At 36.5% G+C, this 20,411-nt stretch overlaps 1 protein-coding gene across 1 annotated transcript; it reads right to left on the reverse strand.

Moving 5' to 3' along the window:
• Positions 1-5,448: 5,448 nt before the first annotated feature.
• LOC121431193 (ectonucleotide pyrophosphatase/phosphodiesterase family member 7-like) lies at positions 5,449-19,784 on the reverse strand. Its single transcript, XM_041628702.1, has 7 exons — positions 19,628-19,784; positions 15,482-15,641; positions 9,926-10,172; positions 9,291-9,663; positions 8,325-8,465; positions 7,677-7,808; positions 5,449-6,458 (listed from the first exon to the last, which is right to left on the reverse strand). The coding sequence occupies exons 1-7, from the start codon at positions 19,718-19,720 to the stop codon at positions 6,288-6,290; spliced, it is 1,317 nt and encodes a 438-aa protein (XP_041484636.1). The 5' UTR covers positions 19,721-19,784; the 3' UTR covers positions 5,449-6,287.
• Positions 19,785-20,411: the final 627 nt, after the last annotated feature.

The following is a 20,411-nucleotide window of genomic DNA, read 5'->3' on the forward strand; positions in this document are numbered from 1 at the left end:
TTGTTGTCTCTATTTTCGCCTCTCCCTACTCTAGCTACCTACTCACCATGTAATATCACCTTTCTCTGTCAGGGGCTACCACATCGGGGGCAAGTTTCATGAAACTTGTTACAATAACAAATTTGCAATGACAGTTATAAGCTACTGAAATGATTCTATTTGATTGGCTGATAGTTAACTTGTGTCTTTGTAATATTATAACAAGTCTTCATGAAATGGAACTCAGGACATCTTAGCCTGTCTTCCGACATATACGCATCGCAAGCCGTTATAATATTCTCAATATCATGGACGTTATATCATTCTCGATATCAAGAACATCCTTTTATTAAAAATCAACATGGATTCATTATAAAGAATACGTTTGATGATATCAATAATTTGATTTCTTGATAACAAGTCATAAGTGAATCCATGGTATAAAGAAATATGATTACATAATAAACGCCTTTCCATAAGCATGTATCGATACACCTTTCACATGACTCACACGCTATTTCTCTCTCCCTATTTATTCTACAGGCGCCACTTTTTAGCAGCTTCCTCCATTCCAAACCTCTTTATATGTTTATCTTGAAATGTATAAATGAATTAAAAGCTCCTCCTGTAAAATGTTTGTTCCTGTCCCAGAATAAAAAAGAAATGAAATGAGAGGAGAAATGGTATCATGTAAAAAAAAATCATTTAAAAAATCGCTTTGCTTTAGAAAATCATTCAAATCCTCAAAATATTGTGACTCATAACGCCACTGCAAACAGTGCAAATGGTCTAGATTATTTTTATGATTCCATTTTCTCAAAAGACATCTACTAAATTCGTATCAGCATGATTTGTAGACAGTAGACATCAAAGAAAAATTGTTGCTACTTCTTCTACTACTACTAATATTAGTATGCAGAACTGACATATCGCATAATACAAACATTTCTAAGCGCTGCATACTATTACCCCCGCTTGAGCACAGCTACCCTGATCGGACGCTCGAGCATTCAAGGAATTCCTTCCTACCGGGTACACATTTACTACACCTGGGTGGAGAGTGGCAAATGTAGATAAACGCCTTGTCAAAGGACGTGAGTGCTACGTTGGGATTTGAACCCCGGAGCTTGAGATTCACAGTTCGGAGACTTAACCACTGAACCACAACACCTCTATTAATGACCGCCGAAGTGTTAATTGGATATAATTAATACCGGTGGTCTATTAATCACGTTAATCAAGAACTGTCAATGTTTGTCTGCGGTTAAACTCGCCAGTCATATTGGTTCTATTTTTATCTTTTAATGCAAACAAGGTATTAATTCATCGCTGACTAAATAAAACAGTCTTTTAAATGTTTCATGTGCTGCCAATTTTTATAACCTATGCTTAGATTATCATTCAAATATCATATTTGAAGACTAAATTTCCTTCACCTATTCAGTTGATATAATGTTGCCACACAGACTTCGAGGGTTATATATTTAATTGAAAGGATTTACACAATGACTCCACCCTGCCTCCCACCAATCCAACCCCTCCCCCATTAGTACAAGACGCTCCAAGTACCCCCCCCCCCGGGTCCTCCTCTCATATTCTATTTCTCTCTTTTTTGTTCAGTGATGAATGCAATTGATTGAATGTTAAATGATAAGTGTACATTCAAAGAGAACGATCGTTCCGGTTCCTTTCCTTTTTGCTTCAATTGATGGCTTTCCCAACGACAATTCCTATGAAATCAATTAATAATTTGTGAATTTCGTTAAAGCCACACGCATGACCCTGAGTGTCATAATGCATACATATTTGCAGTGAGAAGGAAAGTGCATAACTTGAGAGTTTGACAATTAATCGACACTTAAAAAATGTGCAATTTAGTTTTTATTTATCAGATATCTCCAGAATTTTCCCTAAATCTTTTTATTTGAATATCATTAAAGTCCATTCTAAAACAATTTATAATTCTTATGGGTAATAAATTTGAAGTAATTAACTATGTGGACAAATATTCTCAGAATTCTTTCAGGGTCAGATTGATAGCAACTTTTAGTCTATGTTCTCTCTTTTTATCAGCATCATGATTTTTGAGTATTTTTTCCATCCATTCTTCAAAGAACATTGCCCGCAAAATGATGTTAAAAATTCTAATTTCATGGATTGAATCTTAGAATGCATTTGAGTTTATGATGTGTGAAATAGGGAGAGGGTCGTCAAGTCAGGCTTGTTGGTGTAATTAATAACTTCCGGTCAAAACTAGATCAGGCGTTTAGTTGTTGCTAACAGGTTTTAAAAAGTTTTTGCCACACTGTAAAAAAAAATATTGAGTAAAATCTTAACCAGCACGAGGGTAATTATGTGTCCATTCAATTTTTGACAGTATTTTACCCAATGCCTGGAAGCATATTGTCCAGTAAGGTTAAGATATAAGCAGAGATTACTTTGAGTGGGCATAATTTTCATCATACTGGATAAATAAATTGCCCAAAAGGAATGCCCAATGTTGGTTGGATACATAATTACCCTCATGGAGCATTTTTTCCCAATATTTCTTAGAGTGCAGGGATAACCTTATGATCACCAACATAGTCGGATCCAAGATTCTATTCCGTCGGGGTGAGGGGCAAAATCGCTGCTGGGCTGATAAAACATCATATCTCATAAATTCAAATAATCCGATGACAGCCCAGAATAAGCTAGATTTTAGAATTGTAACATTGGTAGCAGCCTTCTTAAGTCTCTAAATAGTTATTCACATGTACCAGGAGACCGTTTTCGGCAATATGAGACTGACACAGTTGCTATATTTTTTTAAATAAATACCGCCTTTTCCAAGCTGCCCTCAAAATATCTAAATTTAGGGATGCAAGGTCTGATCAGGCCAGCAACAAAAAATGAAATCATCGCAATGTGCTAATTAGTAACCTTGGTGAAAATGTGTCCGACCGAATAAAATGGTCAATATTAATCAAAAGTCTGGTAGATTTGACCGATAAATTGTTTTTTTTAACGAATTCTGTCGGTCGGACACGCCATATTCACCAAACTATTTGTTACTTTGGCAAATTCCTTTTAAGATGGCACTACTGTGATACAACTTTGGGCAAAACAGCTAGTTTCATTATTCTTTATTTAACCCACACTATAAATTACATGGATTTAAATCAAATTTAGATCGGCTGTCAATAGTAGCCAGTCAAGCTGTCAATCTTGAGGACTTATATTTAAATCTCAAAAGATTTTAATTTAAATGTTAGACCTTTGAATTTAAACAGTTACATATTCAATACAAATCCCTGCAGTGTTCGGTTGGTTACCATTGCATGGAATTTTGAGTGCATATACTTTTGTCGCCCAATTTGATTTACAATGTTAAATAACCTTCTAAATGTTGAGATGAACAAAATATGCTGGGGGAAACGACCCATTCCCTCTAAAAAGGGGAAAAATAATAATTTGTACGGTTTAGCGCTTCACATCTTCACAAAATAAAATCCATTAGCAATATAAACGGGGCATCGTTATCATCTATTCTGATGAATAATAATAGTAGATATTAAATATGAATGGTATTAAGGGCAGCCTATCACTCTAGTTGATAGGGCACATCCTTAACAAGGGGAGTTATCATAATCCTGTCAATCCATTTTTAGAATTAATATTTATTGTTGGTCAAGGTCCAACTGTCCTGCGTTGTGACAGATGTATTAATTCATGTCAATTGGCGAAAAATCGCTTTGGTTCGGGTTGGTTATTTGAGCAAGTGCGAAGGAGACATTGGTTTCCAGCTTTGTTTTATTAATTGTCTGTGTTGTTCGTGTTATTATTTGTTGTTAAATCAAATTGAATTTCAATTCCGATGTGCCCAATATACAATCATAAACACATTTATCATACATGTCATGACTGTAATAATGCATACTTTAGAATTTTGGCTACGCGACATCTTTTTATAGGGGTTAAATTGCAGCCAGCTTTCGAATTATATCTAATTTTCATAAACGTTTATTTCATCATCACAACACAATAGATTAACGCACAAAAAAATGTTTCAAAAGATGTGTATTTGCCATTATCCATGTTATCATGATTAAAGCATGTGTGATAGGGAGGCTGAGGTGGAACATTTTATATTAATAGTTTAAAGCTGTGCCCCTTATATCAAGTATTTCACTACATAATATTTTCATTTCAAATAGGACATATTTTTTGCTTCCTTGGTTTCGCTCGCTTGCAACTTTTTAAGTTTGTCCCCGTAAACTTTTTTCTTTTTTTTAGTACCGTTTTTTTTCTTACTCATTACGTCACAGTATACACCTGGTATTTTTATTTATTATATGTTTATTCATTCATTTATTACTTTTTGATTATCTTGTATGTGTTTATTCATTCATTCATTTATTTTCATCAGTGGCGTAATGAGCGAAAAAAAGTTTGAGGGGCGGGAGAAATGGTGTATCGGGCAAAATTTATAAAAGGATTCACAATTTCCGACATATTTATTACAAAAATCCAATGTGTAATTGATTTTAACATAATATTGTGAAAATAATATCATATTTCACCCTTCTTTCTTTCCTTTTCTTTCCTTCTCTCTTTTATAGTCGTTTGTGAAAATTGTTTTTAGGCTGCAAGCGCCCCGAAGTCCCCTCCCCCCCATCTGTAATATATTATGTAATAAAGATCAAGAATATATACTAGAAACAGCAACAAACAATGAGAGCATGATTGATTTTTACTCATTCGTAAAATAATACCATGATAGCAAGAACCGATGAATACAATACTATCATTTGTACCTCCTTGTTGCATTCCCTTCACTCCCCTCCTCTATAACATAACGTGATTGCATAAAAATTACTATTATAGTAGCTTTTCCATGGTAACAATGCTAGGCAAGTCAATCAGAATCAAGGATTTAAGGGAAGTTACCTCTGGATGGCAAAGTTACCGTGATAGTAATTTTTAAGCAACGGGCTCTTAATCGATATTTCCATCTCTCCGAATTCCTTCTCTTTCCTCTCCCTCTTTATCTCTCTTTTTTTAATTATGTTTCCGCTGTATCTCAGTTCTCTCACCCCCCCCCCCTTCTTGTCAGTCTGTGTCTATCCACTCCATGTGAAATCTCTCTTTCTCTCTGTCAATCCCTGATTTTCTCTGCGTCTCTTTTACATAATTATCATGTCTATTCATTTATCTGTCTCTTTGCTGTCCTGTTAATGGTTCCACCAATCTGTGACCTCATTACTTATATCCAATTATCAATAACTGAACGGCGCATCTTCACAATGTAATGTGTCGTAGATTTATTCAACTTCATATTCAATATTCAAAGTGCAAATCCACCCATTAATTGTTTTAAGAAATTTGAAAACCTACTGTACATGCACCACCCATATCGTTAATTCAATTCATTTCTTTATTCATTCAAATTCAAATAGGTTAAAAAAACATATATACAATGCAAACAAATTAGAAATGCATACAATAATACAGAGTAAATTATTTCATAAATAAACAAACATTGCCTTGATTAAATATCATAATTTAATGAAAGAGAACTTGAGAAGAAAAGCACGGAGGCCTTGTGAGAATAAATTCTCAAAAGAAATTACAATATATATTACACAGGCACACTAGATCATTATAATAATGTAGGATGACATCAAAAACATACAAATAGGGAGAGCAAAATAACAGTACACAGATGAATTATGAATGAATTAAAAGAAAATAAAAATAACACATGCTATTCGATCCAAACAAAATAAATATGTAAATAAGTCGACTAAACACATTACTATTTTTTTCTTATCTCAATGAAAGAGTCTAAACATAGGTAAAAAGTGAAAAAAAAGGTCAGTTCTTAAAATTTTCATATTGCACCACGCACCGATTAAAGAGATTCCTTGTGACGAACAGGGGTAAAGGGACCATGTTAAGGGTAACAGGATAAGTAGGACAGGATCGTAAAACCTTCTCTCCCTGGCACCTCGATGTGTATTAATAGAATAAAAAGGATGCAGTACCAGACAAGCACGTACATTGTCTGTGAAACTTTTTTCGATATAATTATGCCCATGAACCCTTTCTCTTTCACCCTACCCCCCCCCTCCCCTCCACTCTCTCTCTCCCTCTATACCCTCCTCTCTCCCTCTCTCTTCCCGTCTAAAGTGAAAGTGGTTTATGAGCCGGACATGAAGAAGAGATTATATTTTTTAACTGTCGAGGAGCAGAATGTCTATTGAACGCGTAAATCAAAATATACTGTATATATATACAACATTGAAGTCATTCTATTCGAAACATATTTACATGAATATTGCCATTACGAAGATGAGGAGCAGAGATATTTGGACTCTTGTCGGAACCATTAGGTTCGCTGCGTCCGAAGCAAACATATCCGCGTAACGTTCGCGTGAACCATTGTTTGGAGCTGGGTCCAGCGAAAGGATCTCACACATCATAGAATAGATATCCACCTGTTTGGCAAGAATTAGAACGAATCACGATGAATATCGTTGAGGTCGAATAAAGCCAACACAAACAAAAAAAATTGCCTCAGAACGTCTATAAAAAATATTCCCAGTTGAACATCGAACCTGACTGTCCTTACAATAATTAATTGACGGGTAGTCGTCCTAATTAGAATGACAAAAATTGATTAATCATATAACATAATGGGCTGGCGTTTAGTAGAACTTTTATCAGGTCTATGTACAGTTTTCCTGGACTTTAAAAGTAAGGCTTAAAACTATCCTATATGCGGGCCCTTCACCATGTTGGCTGTTGAATATTTCCTTCTTCCATGAGCCGTAATCAAAGCTATGAAAATATGTTCCACGTGTCGTATTATATAGTACCCGGTATACTTCTCTGTCCCGATTAAACATGAATAATAAAAACAAAATATTGGACATCTATGTTGCTGATACTGATATAAGAATAGACGGGACTGACGTCATAGCATGGACATCCAAAGCGCGCTAGACTAAGTGCAATCAAACACTCTAATAAGCTCAAGGATGTGTTCAATTTCGATTTACAACTTTAACCAGCAACATGGATCATCTTTGAAGACGTGGTTACAAAACGCGGAAACATTGAGATACAAAGGGTGTGTTCAATGCCCTCTATGCCCGGTCGTAAAAGTAAACGTCTCTCGAATCATCATTTCGAGGAAAATTTAAACGCCGAAAAGGATGCGTTTGTAAACGCGATCAGCTCGAATTTTACGACCTTGAGCACCGGAATGCAACGTTGAACACAATTTAGTTTTGAAACGTCTTAAAATTTGATCTCGCAGTGGAAGTTTACACAAACAGGTGCCAGAACTATACCTTTCTTGTGATGGGTCAAACTGGAATTGCGCACTGAAGCTGCTCTAGCGAAAGTGGGAAATGAAGACGATCATCATATAAACGGTTTTACATGTTTTGACACTGTACAGTGCGCCGCTGATCATGTTTGTGTTCGGTGTTTTTTAATTGAGTTTTCAATCATGATTCATGCTGCTGTTTAAATTTGAAAATCGGCATTGAATACACCCTTCGACAGATGCTGGAAGAAAGAGCTGACAGGATTTGGCAGTCAAAGCTCTGTTTGCCTACGAGGAAACGAGGCATTTCAATAAAATTAATAGAGATCGATGTATAAAATGCGTGCAAGGTGTCCTGGGATCCTGTGAGTAGGCTACCTACCGATTCGAAAGGTTCCGCACGGTAGTTCTTCTTGAAGTGTGGGCCCTGAGCGTAGAAAGATGACTTCATGACCATCCATTGGTTATCATATCCATGATCAGAGATGAGGAAGGTATCATTGCCTTGGATTGCCTGAATTGGTAATGAGAAACATATGTGAGGAATGGCAATGTTTCGTGACTAAAAAGAAAAAAAAGCCCAAATGATGCACTATATGTACGAGGGGAAGGTTCATGGTCAATTTTACTTGACGAGATGGCAGAATACCTTTACATGTCAGGTCTTGTCGGCATCGCCACAAAAAATATCGTTCGTGTTATGTCCTTGTTTGTTGAAAAAAAAACATGACTCCACTTCATAATTAAAGAGTGTTCTAACTTGAGAGGAGAGCTGATAGATATTCCAGGACTTAAGTAGTTCTAAGGCCACCGAAGGCCGTTGTCGTGGATGCCATGCTCACTTGTCTTGGTGCCCCTCTCATTGGCCATTTTGCGCATGCGCTGTAATATAGAAATGTGTCCTATGGAAAGGCGATCTTGTTCTACAATGATCGAAGCTTAAGCCTTGATATCCCTTATATATACTTTTTTCTTTATCTATACAGACTAGGCTCCACAAAGATGGCTTAATTAAGGAATGCGGGCTTACCGTATGGAGATGCCATCCAGGATCAACACAACCAAATATATCAAGAACGCGTTCGTTGTTGCCATAGTGATACCTCTCCGGAAGTTCATCCTTCTTGTAGACGGTGAGGGCAGGGTGAGCATTCTTTAGAGCCATGTAAACCTATAAGGGTTGTGGTATGACCGGGGTTAAGAGGGAGGGGGTGAATGGAAAGAGGAGGAAAGGCTAACGAAGACTACGAGAGAAGATGGGTCAACAACTTAATTTCACCATCTGCCATCTGCCCAAATCCATGATCATGAACAATGCCATTGTCTGCTTGTCATCCAAGCAAGATATATCTGATGACCTTGATCGCACTATATGATTATTTGTATGATTTATATAAACAATATGTTAATTTTAGCTTGGTTTAGCACATTGATTTAATTTGCAGGTTAAAATTTAACTTTTACTTCAATGTTGCTTACAGGTTGACAAGATGGCGCTGTTTACATTGTCCAAGAAATTTCATTGAGCAGCATTTAGAGATCAGCGGGTTTTTATGAGACAAACAGTGGTTGTTACTGCCAAATTGAGATAAGCCAATGAGAAGCAATGATTTCCCTAGCTAATAACAATCATTGGCTATTCGTTTCATGAAATGGTCTTCGTGTGGTCGCCCAAGGACCATCTGCGTGACGTCTGCCTTGGACTTGATGGGTATCCGTTCACTTTTTGGTCTGTTTATTTCGAGTTCGTCTCTTATGTGGCGTTGGGAGAAAGCAACGGTAAATTGCAAGACAAGCGTAATCCCAAAATAATGTGTAATTGTGCTTTTCAAGCAAATTCAGTTGCAATTGATGCAAATCACCTACATACATGCTTTTAATTAAAGGACTTACGTTTTATATTTTGACTTACATATGATGGAATCGAATATAGGTTTCTTGCAACACCCTATCCGTCGTATATTTTGTATTTCGTATGATTTCCTACATTTCTTACCTGGTCAAGTTTACCATCAACGGCGTTAAGCTGAAAACATGGACCGTAATCTGCGATGATAAAATCAACATCCGTAACGTTGATGTAATCATACAACAAAACATGCTTCCCAACCTCGGAGTTGATGTGCCCGTGGTCGCTGGCGATGATGACGTTGACGGTGTCGGTGAGGTCGTCTTCCTCGAGGCGTTGGAATAGGTAGCCGATGGCGTCGTCGACTTCGTAGAGGGTGTCGAATGTTCGCTGGTCCTCGGTTCCGTAGCTGTGGAGGTTGAAGTCCGGCAGGTTGAAGTAGATGACGACGATGTCGAAATCTTGGCTCGTTATCCATGACAACGCGTTGTCAATTCGTTCATTCATTGGTAGGCTAAAGCTATACATCATCAGAAAAAAGAAGGTTGTATCATACAAACGTATCCATAACGAGTAAGATAGAAATAGGGCGATTTGAGAAGACGCAATGGGAGGACATGTACACTGGCCAAAAAAGTAATTAGTTGCCAATTTGCCGAATCCTATATTGGCATGATTATGTGAACTTAATTCTTACGCGAATGATAAGAGAGAAGAAGAAGAACACGAAGAAGAGATAGAGGGAGGAAGTGATAGGTGACGACAAAGAAGAAAATACTAACCATGATCCTGATAGGTCGATTGGTATATTCTTGGTAGGTTCCACCCCCTTGATGGGTACATTACTCCCCGTGTAGAGAATGGTGCCGGCCTTTCCACCTTGTGAGATCGTCGTCACCCAAATCGGTTCTGCGCCTGCGTCAAACCACTCGGTGTAATTCATGGTCGCCATGAATGACGGTGATTTTTCCCCAGACGTAGCGTTGAAGAAGAGGTTGTGGATCGCGCCATGGCTTTCAGGGTACAGACCTAACAGATGACGAACATAATGTTGCGTTAATTAGTCCGTCAAGCGCGTTAAGAGGTTGTGGAAAGCGGGTAGGGCGAGAGAACGAAATGACGGAGCCCGAGATCTCAATGTCCCCTCCCACGTGTCCGACGGTATGGTTTTTTGTATATTTCACTACAAGAACCTGGTTATAAATCATATTGAAAAAGGGGCAAATTACATGATGATCCTCACCCACCCCCCCCCCCCTCCCCTTCCCCCCTGTAGATGCCCATGGCAGCAGTCTATCTATAGGCCTTTTCAACAATTATCTCAATGCTTATGATTTGTCAAGATTGGATTAGGGTTATATGAACCTCATTCCAAAAAAGAAGGAAGGAATTCAAACTTGCTAAAGATCGTATAGAGCATTTCATGAAACAAACAATCAGTGATGACCAACATAGGCGGCGGAAGCGGGGGACGTGTCCCCCCCCCCTAAATTTTAGGATGGGGACGGTCCCCCCCCCCTAAATTGTTTTTTGATAACCTTTTTTTTTTTTTTTTTGCTTCTCAATTTTTTTCCTGCGTCCCCCCCCCCCCCTAAATTCACGTGGACCCCCCTGAAACGTGTGTTGTCCCCCCTAAAGTTAGCAATTCCTAAAATTTAGATTGATAACCTTTTTGGGGGCGCTTGTCCATTTTTTTACCTGTGTCCATCCCAAAAAATTCAGGTGGACACCCCCTAAATTTTTTGGCTTCCGCCGCCAATGATGACCAATGAAGTTACAGCGAATCCTCCCATCTGATTGGTTCAGAATGAATTTTCTTGGTGAAATTCAATGAAACAAAAATGAAAACGGTCCTCAAACACCAACCCGTAAAGCCGCGCGAAACAGACAAACACCATCAAAGAGAGCTTTAGCTAGATAGGTAGTCAATAAGAATATATTATTGTCAGACATACTGAACATATCACGGAACAACAATTATAATTATACTAGGCCTAGATACATCTCTCATCCGAAAAGTTGACATTCAAAAAGAAAAGGAAACTACTAAATCATCCCTGACCATAATAACTTGATCATGTTATTGGTGCTAAGCACAATATGACATAAATTTGCGATGATTTACAAACAAGTATTTCCTCCATCCGTTCGAAGATTACAATGCAAGGTAAATCATTACCGTACTCATAAATCTCGATATCGAGTTACTCTCAAGAGCTACGGCCAAGGCTAGATAGCAAAACTAAGGTCATATTGATTTTGATGCAAAATACCCTTATCCTGATACAATATTACTTATCCTGATACAATGAAATCAATCAAATACCCTTATCCTGATACAATGAAATCAATACGATGCTTATAATTTTGTAAACATTTACGAGATACATTTTTTTCATTGAGAAGTACAGCAGTAATTCACCTTTTTTAAAGCAAACGTATAATAATAATACAGCTGAAATACTGGGGGGGTCTCTTTCTCAAACCCATCCACACGTTTGCATGGACGTCACTCTATTTTCTATTGATCTTTAACTTTGATGGCATTTGGGGTTCCCCAACACCATGACATGGGTAATTGAGCAAAAACGGTCACCTCAGTAGCTGTGGATGGTTATAGACAGGTTGGATAATTGAGGTGATGGGGACGGGGATGTTGTCAGGGCCTCGGTGGACATCTTATGTGTTCTCTCAAAAATTACATCACCAGGAAAAGTGAGAAGCGGGACATTTCTGGTAGAGGGCGGACATCTTGATTTATTGATTGATGACGAATTTATTTCATTCCAAAATTTCAACAAGGTTTTGTTACAAAGTAAAGGCAAATATAATATAACGTTATAAAATGAAATAGAAACCTTCTGAAAAGCAAATATGTTATTGAAGGTTTCCTTCAATGAATAATACATATTAATGCAAAATACAAAGTTTGCATATATATATATATATACATATGTATATCACATATATATATATATATACATACATATATATATATATATGTATATATATATAATTGTGATAAGCAAGGACCTAAACATTGCGTTGGTGCTTCAGTGAGTAATATATTGGCGAAGATGCTCAAAAAGCATTGAAGCATTGAAGCACTATACCAATGCAATACAACTTCTTTTGAGATATATATTGTTTTGAGATATATGTATTATTATACATTTTGAGATATAAGTATTATACAGCACACATAACTCAACATGTCTACATACTTTCAAAATAATGTTTGTAATAAAAATCTGCGTAAGCTTAATTGATTTTAATAGCTATTGGATAATCCTAATTAAACATTACCGATGTAAAACATTTTCTTTTAAGACATACCTATATTTAGTAAATTAATCCAAATATATGCATGGTAAATGTAAACCCATTATGCCGTTTACATCTTCAGATACCTGAAGAAGGCCGAACTAAATGGCCGAAAGCTTGTACTAATAAAAGTTGAAGAAATCCAGGCTACGCCTCTAGCTTCACTGCTTTTTGAGCTTCTTCGTCAATATACATATATATATATATATTATATATATACGTAATATACAAATCATATCTTTCTTGTTGAAGTTCAAAATATATAATACACAAATCATCATATCTTTCTTGTAGATATCAAATGTAAATCCTTGTTAAATCTATTTTTTAACATATTCTCTCAAGTAAAAGATAAACAAGGCTGGATCTTGGACGCAATCTTGGACTTTCTATCATCGTAGACCTTATATCTTGGTCTAACAAATTATATTGACCGGACAAACATAAAGTGTAAACAATGAATTATCTAGAATCCACGACCATGATGACTCAAGATTTACTAGCCATGTTAGGGAATGGCACCCATTTTCTCAAGGTAACAATTTCAAAAAATAAAGTGATAAAGAAGTACCCAAACCCGACTGATTTGCCAAATGTATATTGTCAAACATGTAAATCTTGGTTTCCGAAACCTGTTTCATTCGTTTCCTAGACTTGTTTAAGGAAACTGAGTAAGAAAGTCAGACTGCTCTCCATTGTTGGCCAAAAAATGTCACCTTATGGTAATGCTATTAATGTGAGCTGTATTATCATTTACACGCATGAATGAGCTAATGTACAGTGAAGCTTTCCTTTCTTTCCACAAATACTTTGATCAAATCAATCTGAACTTGAAAACGAATTCAGATCATTTGGGAACACGCATTAGGTTTGGGTTAATCTACAAGATTGAGTTTATTTTAGATGTATAAAACAATACGTAATGTTACAGAGCGGGTAGCCGAAAATTATTTTCACCTATATAGAAGTGTGCAATAATAACTTAAGTCCACATCTCCATGTTATGATTATGGTCAGACATCTTGCTGCAAAAATGTTAGAGATAAGTCGCATGTACCGATGTAGTTGCCATCATAATAATGGTGACTGCTTTAAACCATTTACAACTTTTATTTTACTATTAAGCGCAGCGAGCGAAGAGACAATTATAATTTTTTTGAAAAATCAATTGTATTTTGTTTCCCAAAATCTAGTCCCTGCCCTCAGAACAGTCTCGAGTTGTGTCATCCCCCAACACACACACCTCTTATCTGAATTGGTGCCCATTGCTCCGGATGGTGACTGCCAATCTGTACATAATGTATTTTTAGTATTAAGCGTAGCGAGCGAAAAAGAACATTATAGATTTTAAGAAAAATCAATTGTATCTTTTTATTCTTCAAAATCTATTCCCCTAAAATCTAAACCCAAATCTAACAGCCAGAACTAAATAAACCCTAATCCTCATCTTTGCATTATTCTGAACCAAGAACTCTACTACAATCCCAACTCTAATCGTATGCCCTCTGAGATATTAAAAACGGAGCAAATAACACAGGAGCCAATGTCGTGTCACCTCCCACACACTCTCGTGCACATCCACGCATGCGCACGCGCATATACAAACACGGTGGCTTCCATTATTTTTATGAATTACTAGGTATCTGGGCATATTATTGTAAGGTTGCGTTATGCGACTTTCCCTCAAATAGTGCTTTGAAACCATTTTGCACTTTCTCTTTTTTTATTAAGGTCAGTCCTCTTTTCTGTTACATGATCTTGGACCTTCCACAGTTCTAGAAATTTCTGATGACAGTCAACTTCAATTTAATTCAAAGTTATGGTGAGAAATGCTCCAGTAAGATAAGACCACCAGGATATACAACCTGCATTCATTTATGTACCCTCATTTTCACTAAATACTTTTTACGAGAGAACGTTTAACAAGTGTCTAGTAATTTATATCAGAGTAATAAAATGCAAGTGCCCACAATAAGGCTATGTACGTTGGGAATGCCACGTTTAAACATCTTTAGTTTAATTACCCTTAAGGCGATTTGTCATTACATTTTAAATTTATCTATGTCTACATCAGGAGGGTATTTCGCAAATATTCAAGTATGACCTAAGGTCGCACTTAAATTCCTAGTTGCGTGCGTTATAATAGACATGACCGCATTGGTCAAATCATGTGGAGGACGCTGACTATTGCTTATTAATCAATAAGATTGCGCGTTGCATATCACGCGTAGCTAGGCATTTAAATGCGACACTAATGGGGCGTTGCAAGAAACTTGCGATCAATTGCAAGTTTATTTTCGTTCCCGAAATCAAACTATTTGCAATTAATTGTAAATTTGCGATTAATTGATAATTTGCTCCATGAATCAAGGAGTGTAATCTGATTTTCTATAGTTAAAACTGATCTATCAATTCTAAAATTGCAACAGAAAATTTTCAATTGATCGCAAATATTTTCTTGCAACACCCCATATGTCATTCTTAAATATTTTTGAACAACCATCTGGTCTTGTATTCACTCTTCATTTATGTAAACGTAATAATAATATATAGCATTCAGAGTGCGCCTTCTATCTAGTTTCACACTCAGCAACAACACACAAGCAACAGTAGCGATAAACATCAAATCCATTATTACTATATCATTGAGAACAAAAGAAATAAAACTCCGAATCGAGCCATGATGAATAAAGTTTCGATCCGTTTGAGAAAATATTTAGATCGTTCAATTCGTAAAGTTTTTCTAAATTAAAAACCGACCATTTGACCTGAAAGCAGCAAATGCTGTAACACATCTAGTGGTCAGATGTCAGTATCTGTTTCTAAAAGTAGTTCAACTGGACTGAGTCATTTACAATCTATCAAACTTAAGATAAATCAATGTTGGATATAGATCAATGAAAATAATTAAAGAGTAATGGGTAAATGTATAAAACTTTCACCGAGACGTAGATAAACAAATAGGTTCATTAATAAAAGAATTAAAAAATAATTTAAAAAATATATAAAACTACCTGTAGCAATAGAGAATGTGCTTGGTATTGTCATGGTCATGAAGACGCCATTTAACCAGTCAGCTTTCACCCCATTTTGTTCCATCTTAATAAAATTGGGCAAATCCTGACCAAATCGATCCCATCGTAATCCATCGGTGAGGATGAAGATGATTTTCTCCTGGAATAGATGGGAGAGAACGTGAATTTTTTTGGTATGATTTTGGGCAGAGCCCCCAGTCTTCCGCAAAATGGAAACGGAGAAATTTCACAGAATTCAAGAAACCCGGTATTCACCAATTTTTCTCTAAAACGCCTTTTCTTCCTGGCCAGGAAAAAACCATGAATCATCAAACCTGTTTGCAATATTTACCATGTGTTTCCTTTAAAATTCATCTGCACAGTTACACATTCCCTTCTATTTCAACAATTCACAACCATAAGGGGGGCAAAGCCGGCCCGTGCGCCCCCCCCCCCCCTCTGAGAGGCACGATTATATTTGTAATGTGAAAATGCCGGTAAAAAAAGAAGTGTGGCATCCTCCTTTTGAAAGTGACGACCCTTTGCTTGGGGGGGGTTGTCAAATTTTTTGGTGGATTAAATATCCTTAACTTTTGGGTAATATTGATTGAAAACCTTTTATTTATCTATTTATTCATGTTGCTTGTCAAATTTTTCATCGGGAAAATGTGCCCCCCCCCCTTGGAAAATCATGGATCCGCCCCCTCGGGTTGGACGTTTAGAACAGCGAAGTACACGGAGTATATTCTAGAAGTACACTGTAAAAACTGTGGTGTTAAAACTGACACCAATTGGTGTTAATAGAGGACCACATCCTGAGGTTAAACATAACACCAAAGGGTGCAAATGTAACAACAAAAGGTGTTGTAATAACACCTATAGGTGTAAAACCAACACCACCAATTTAACACCGGTGTAAAATAACTGGTGTGGTCCTCTATGTACACCGGTTTACACCACAGTTTTTGCTGTGTAGGTCTTTGCCATGGAGAACAAAAATGCAATATAATATATAACAATAATTAAAACAATAATTAAAACAATAATATTGTTTCAATTATTGTCAAAGAAAGCTAATACGCCACGTTTCTACATAATGTTAGGAATACTAAAAGCATAGTTCTGCTTTGTGACAAGCCCTGTGCGATATTTATTTTCTATCATCCTAAACATGCTTCGATCCAGAAACTGTTTCATTAAAGTTGTCAACGCTGATTTAATTGTCAGCTTTGACAATTTCAATGTCATTGGGTGATTGGCTGAGAAGCACTGGTAACTGTCTGACAAGCTTCGTGAATGGGTACCCTTCAATTTTTCTTCTGCCCCCCCCCCCCCCTTCGTTCAAATAAGTATTACCTTCAATTTTGATTGAAATACACGAAAGTGGTGCGATTTTCAATTAAATCAAACAAGAGACTACCTTGAAAATAGAGGGGAAGAAGATATGATGCTGGTAGGTATAGATGTTTGTATTCTATTCATGGTCCATGGTTGAATACGCCGCCAAACCATACACTGTTAGAAAATTGTCTACTTAAAAAAATAAAAAAAAAAATCATGCAGCAGTCTCGAGAACACCTGTAATCCTACTGCACTGTATAATCTTTTTGCGCAAAATTACAGAAAACTGGTATTTGGTGTGTGTAACCTTACAAGTTCATTGTAATAAAACTGTTTCCCCCTTTTAAACAGACCTCTTCTGTCAAATTGTAGAAAATCTTACCTATTTCAACAATTCACAAAAATATTTGGTAGTTTCTTTTTGTGAAATCTGCTTTTAATTTTTCTTCTAATCTTCTGTTTTATTTCTAACAGTAAACAGTGAACCTCACTTTTAATTCTTTCTGTTTTAAAGATGTATATGTATTTTACATATACATGATATATATATTATTAATTCTTTATATTGGTTATTTTGGTTCTTAATTCTTTTTCCTTTTCTATATTTTTTGTAGGGTTTTCCGAGGAGAGGAGAGTTTCCTGATGCTATAGAGTGATCGAAATAGATGCGTAATATAGCTCTATGGAGTGATCAGTAATCAAGGCAAAGAACGTTTACCGTAACCGAAATGTCCATTATTTAAATGCACTTAATGCAGTTCCCCTTGAGGAGACATTAAAATATGAAATTCTCAGTAGGTATTATAATTATCAATAATATTGTAGTGCCCTGCAACAGAGATAGAATATCAATAGCAACAAACGATTGTTAAGTGTCGTATACGGTTTGACATATAGGCTAGTTATAACGTGTGGCGTCTCGTGTATCACTTTGGCTACATGGTTCGAACGCGACCTTTTTTTATAGGAAGCCCATGTCTCGTAAAATATTTCCAATTAACCCTTCTAAAAAAAGTGTTCGTTAGTGCTCTACTTAGCGAGAATGTAGTGGTCCGGATGGTACGGGTAGGGAACTCAGTTTATATTGTTCCATCTCCTTATGGAACAAATTATTCAGTGCGGGTTAGTATTGTGCTCAAGAGAATGTATATCACTTAACAATATCAGAAAAGGAAATACTTGTGTTTTTGTACTCATAGCCCTCCCTGTTTAATATTGCCTATTATGTGACAGTAAATTGTATGTTTGAAATGCGCGATTGTCCTCTTTCATACACATGTGACAGATCAATATTTGCTCGTCGTTAGGTCCACGGTGCCATTGCCGCCGAGTTTCGTCTATAGCGTAGTTTAAGCGGCACCTTCTTTAATTTGCTTGGCTGGAAGTTTGGGTTGATTCATTTTCCCCCTTTCTTCTTTGATTAAAGTTTTTTCCTTCTTCCATTGAGAGACAATTTTTTTTGCACATTTCAGATGGTTTGTCAGTGGACCAAGATTTTTTTTTAACTCTGATGGTGAGTCAAGTTTTTTTGGCTCATATTTGAACAACTTCCAGCCCCCTGGATATCTAAATGGTGCGTGCCTAGTAGTACCTCATATCCATGTTTATACTGAGTTTCTGAAGCACAATCCTAGGAGTGGCTATAGGTCCTTATACCTACAGGTTCACCTTGAACTCACTCTGCATTCTACAAATAATGCAACGAATCTATAAAGTGTTAAAGCATGGTGAAAGTCACACCAACGACGTCTACACCAATCCGACTGATGTCACTGGTATAGGCCTATGCCAAAAAATATCATATTGACTTTGTTTTTCATCAGCTCGTTGGTTGGGGGTTTCGCTGGTGTGACAATGGCTTTACAAAGTTTCTGCGAACTTTGTTGACCAACTTCGAGAAAAGCAAATTGATAGTAGGACGTACGCCTACTTGAAACTGGTCCTTGTTTTCCTATCGAAAGATATCATATACCCACACTACCCACAACAGTGTCGAAGAAGTGCCATCCAAAACACATACAGGGTCTAAATGACCCAGCATTTTATTTTTTATCTTATTATTGTACTTGCATCGACGTTAGGTCTTGGAGAATCTTTAGGTCTAGTGTATCCTTCGCCTTTGATGTCGACATGTAGGTATGTATTCTTTACCTACTTGCCCCTCTAAGAAATCGTGAAAATATATTTTGAAAAATACAGAACGTTCATCTAGAATATCTGGAATTTGAAAGATCACATTTGTCACTATTAACGTTACTAACAATGCCTTTTTATTCTTTTCTTTTTAAAGAAAACTATGCTTGACAAGAATAGAAGCATAACCTATGACAAGAGAGAAGTTAAATTTGGTGTCGCTATGATTTTCATGAATGAAATAACATAACGTAAAATTAAAAGTGATTTGAAGGGGTCAAACCATTTAAAATTGAAATACATTTTTTATCATTCTCATAATTTCCCTGACAGAAATTCATCATTGTAGTATAGGCATTTTTCACGTTTGATCCGTATCTCGCAGCAAAAAAAAGTATATCGTAAGATTTAGTCATGATGTTGGTAGTATAATGATTTAGCTATCGAAAGAACATTTCAACCTCAGAGGCTTAAGAACGTTCATATTCAAGATTGAGTTGAGATTGTATGTCACGCTTGGGTAAATAAACTTTAGGTATTCAAGGGGATATTTTTACCATCGCGCTAAACCGGATTTATAGGGATGATGTCGGCAAGAAAATATGAAACCTACACGGCAATCAATAGGCCTACCACATGGACAAGAGGATGGGAGAATAATGTATTACTTACCTTGTTATTTGTGACAGAAGCTGCGTCAACGTCGATACAACAAACCACCCAACAGACAATCAAGATAATTTTACAGACGTATCTTCCCGCCATTTCGGACCTTGCGATACAGAAGAAGAGCAAAGAACACCCGCAGACCCCAAACAACTCCAGAAGATAATGTTATCTTATTTTTAAGTTGGACCTTGAGTTTGTTGGGTTTATACGTGCATCGACTTCATGTGCGTTTGTGTGCGTCGACGATATAGGTCTGCACGCACGGTCGAAGTCTTTAGAGGTCTTCAGCTGTATAGGTCTTTGGTGAAGAGGGGTGGGGATGGTCGTGTCATAACGAGCTAATATATATTTTTAGAGAAAGTTGACTGCCGAATATACTGAAAATATTTTGAATATATACACCATTTAATAATTCATGTTAATTATTAAGTTTGTTTGATGTGCTTAAGGCTCGTTTGGGTATAAGAAAATTTGGTAAATCAGAAAAATATCAGGAACGTCTAATTAGCAAGTCGATGAATAGTAAAAAATAGTTTTCACCCGGAATTTGTGTTCTTGTTGTCATTTTTAAGCATATGTGTCAATCGGATATTAATATTTACTAGTACAATTTGTCGTTTTTATATAAATTCTTTGAAACATTTTGTGAAAAATATGTGTACATCATGCATTGTGCTTTTAATGGAGTCCCTTTCGTTTGGTCATTCAGTTGATTTCACTTACTAGCTTATTGATTATGGAAATGGTAAATAAGTATTAATGACTATATAGATAGGAGGGCCCGAGG

Source organism: Lytechinus variegatus, chromosome 17 (genome assembly GCF_018143015.1).
Source record: "Lytechinus variegatus isolate NC3 chromosome 17, Lvar_3.0, whole genome shotgun sequence".
NCBI lineage: Eukaryota > Metazoa > Echinodermata > Echinoidea > Temnopleuroida > Toxopneustidae > Lytechinus > Lytechinus variegatus.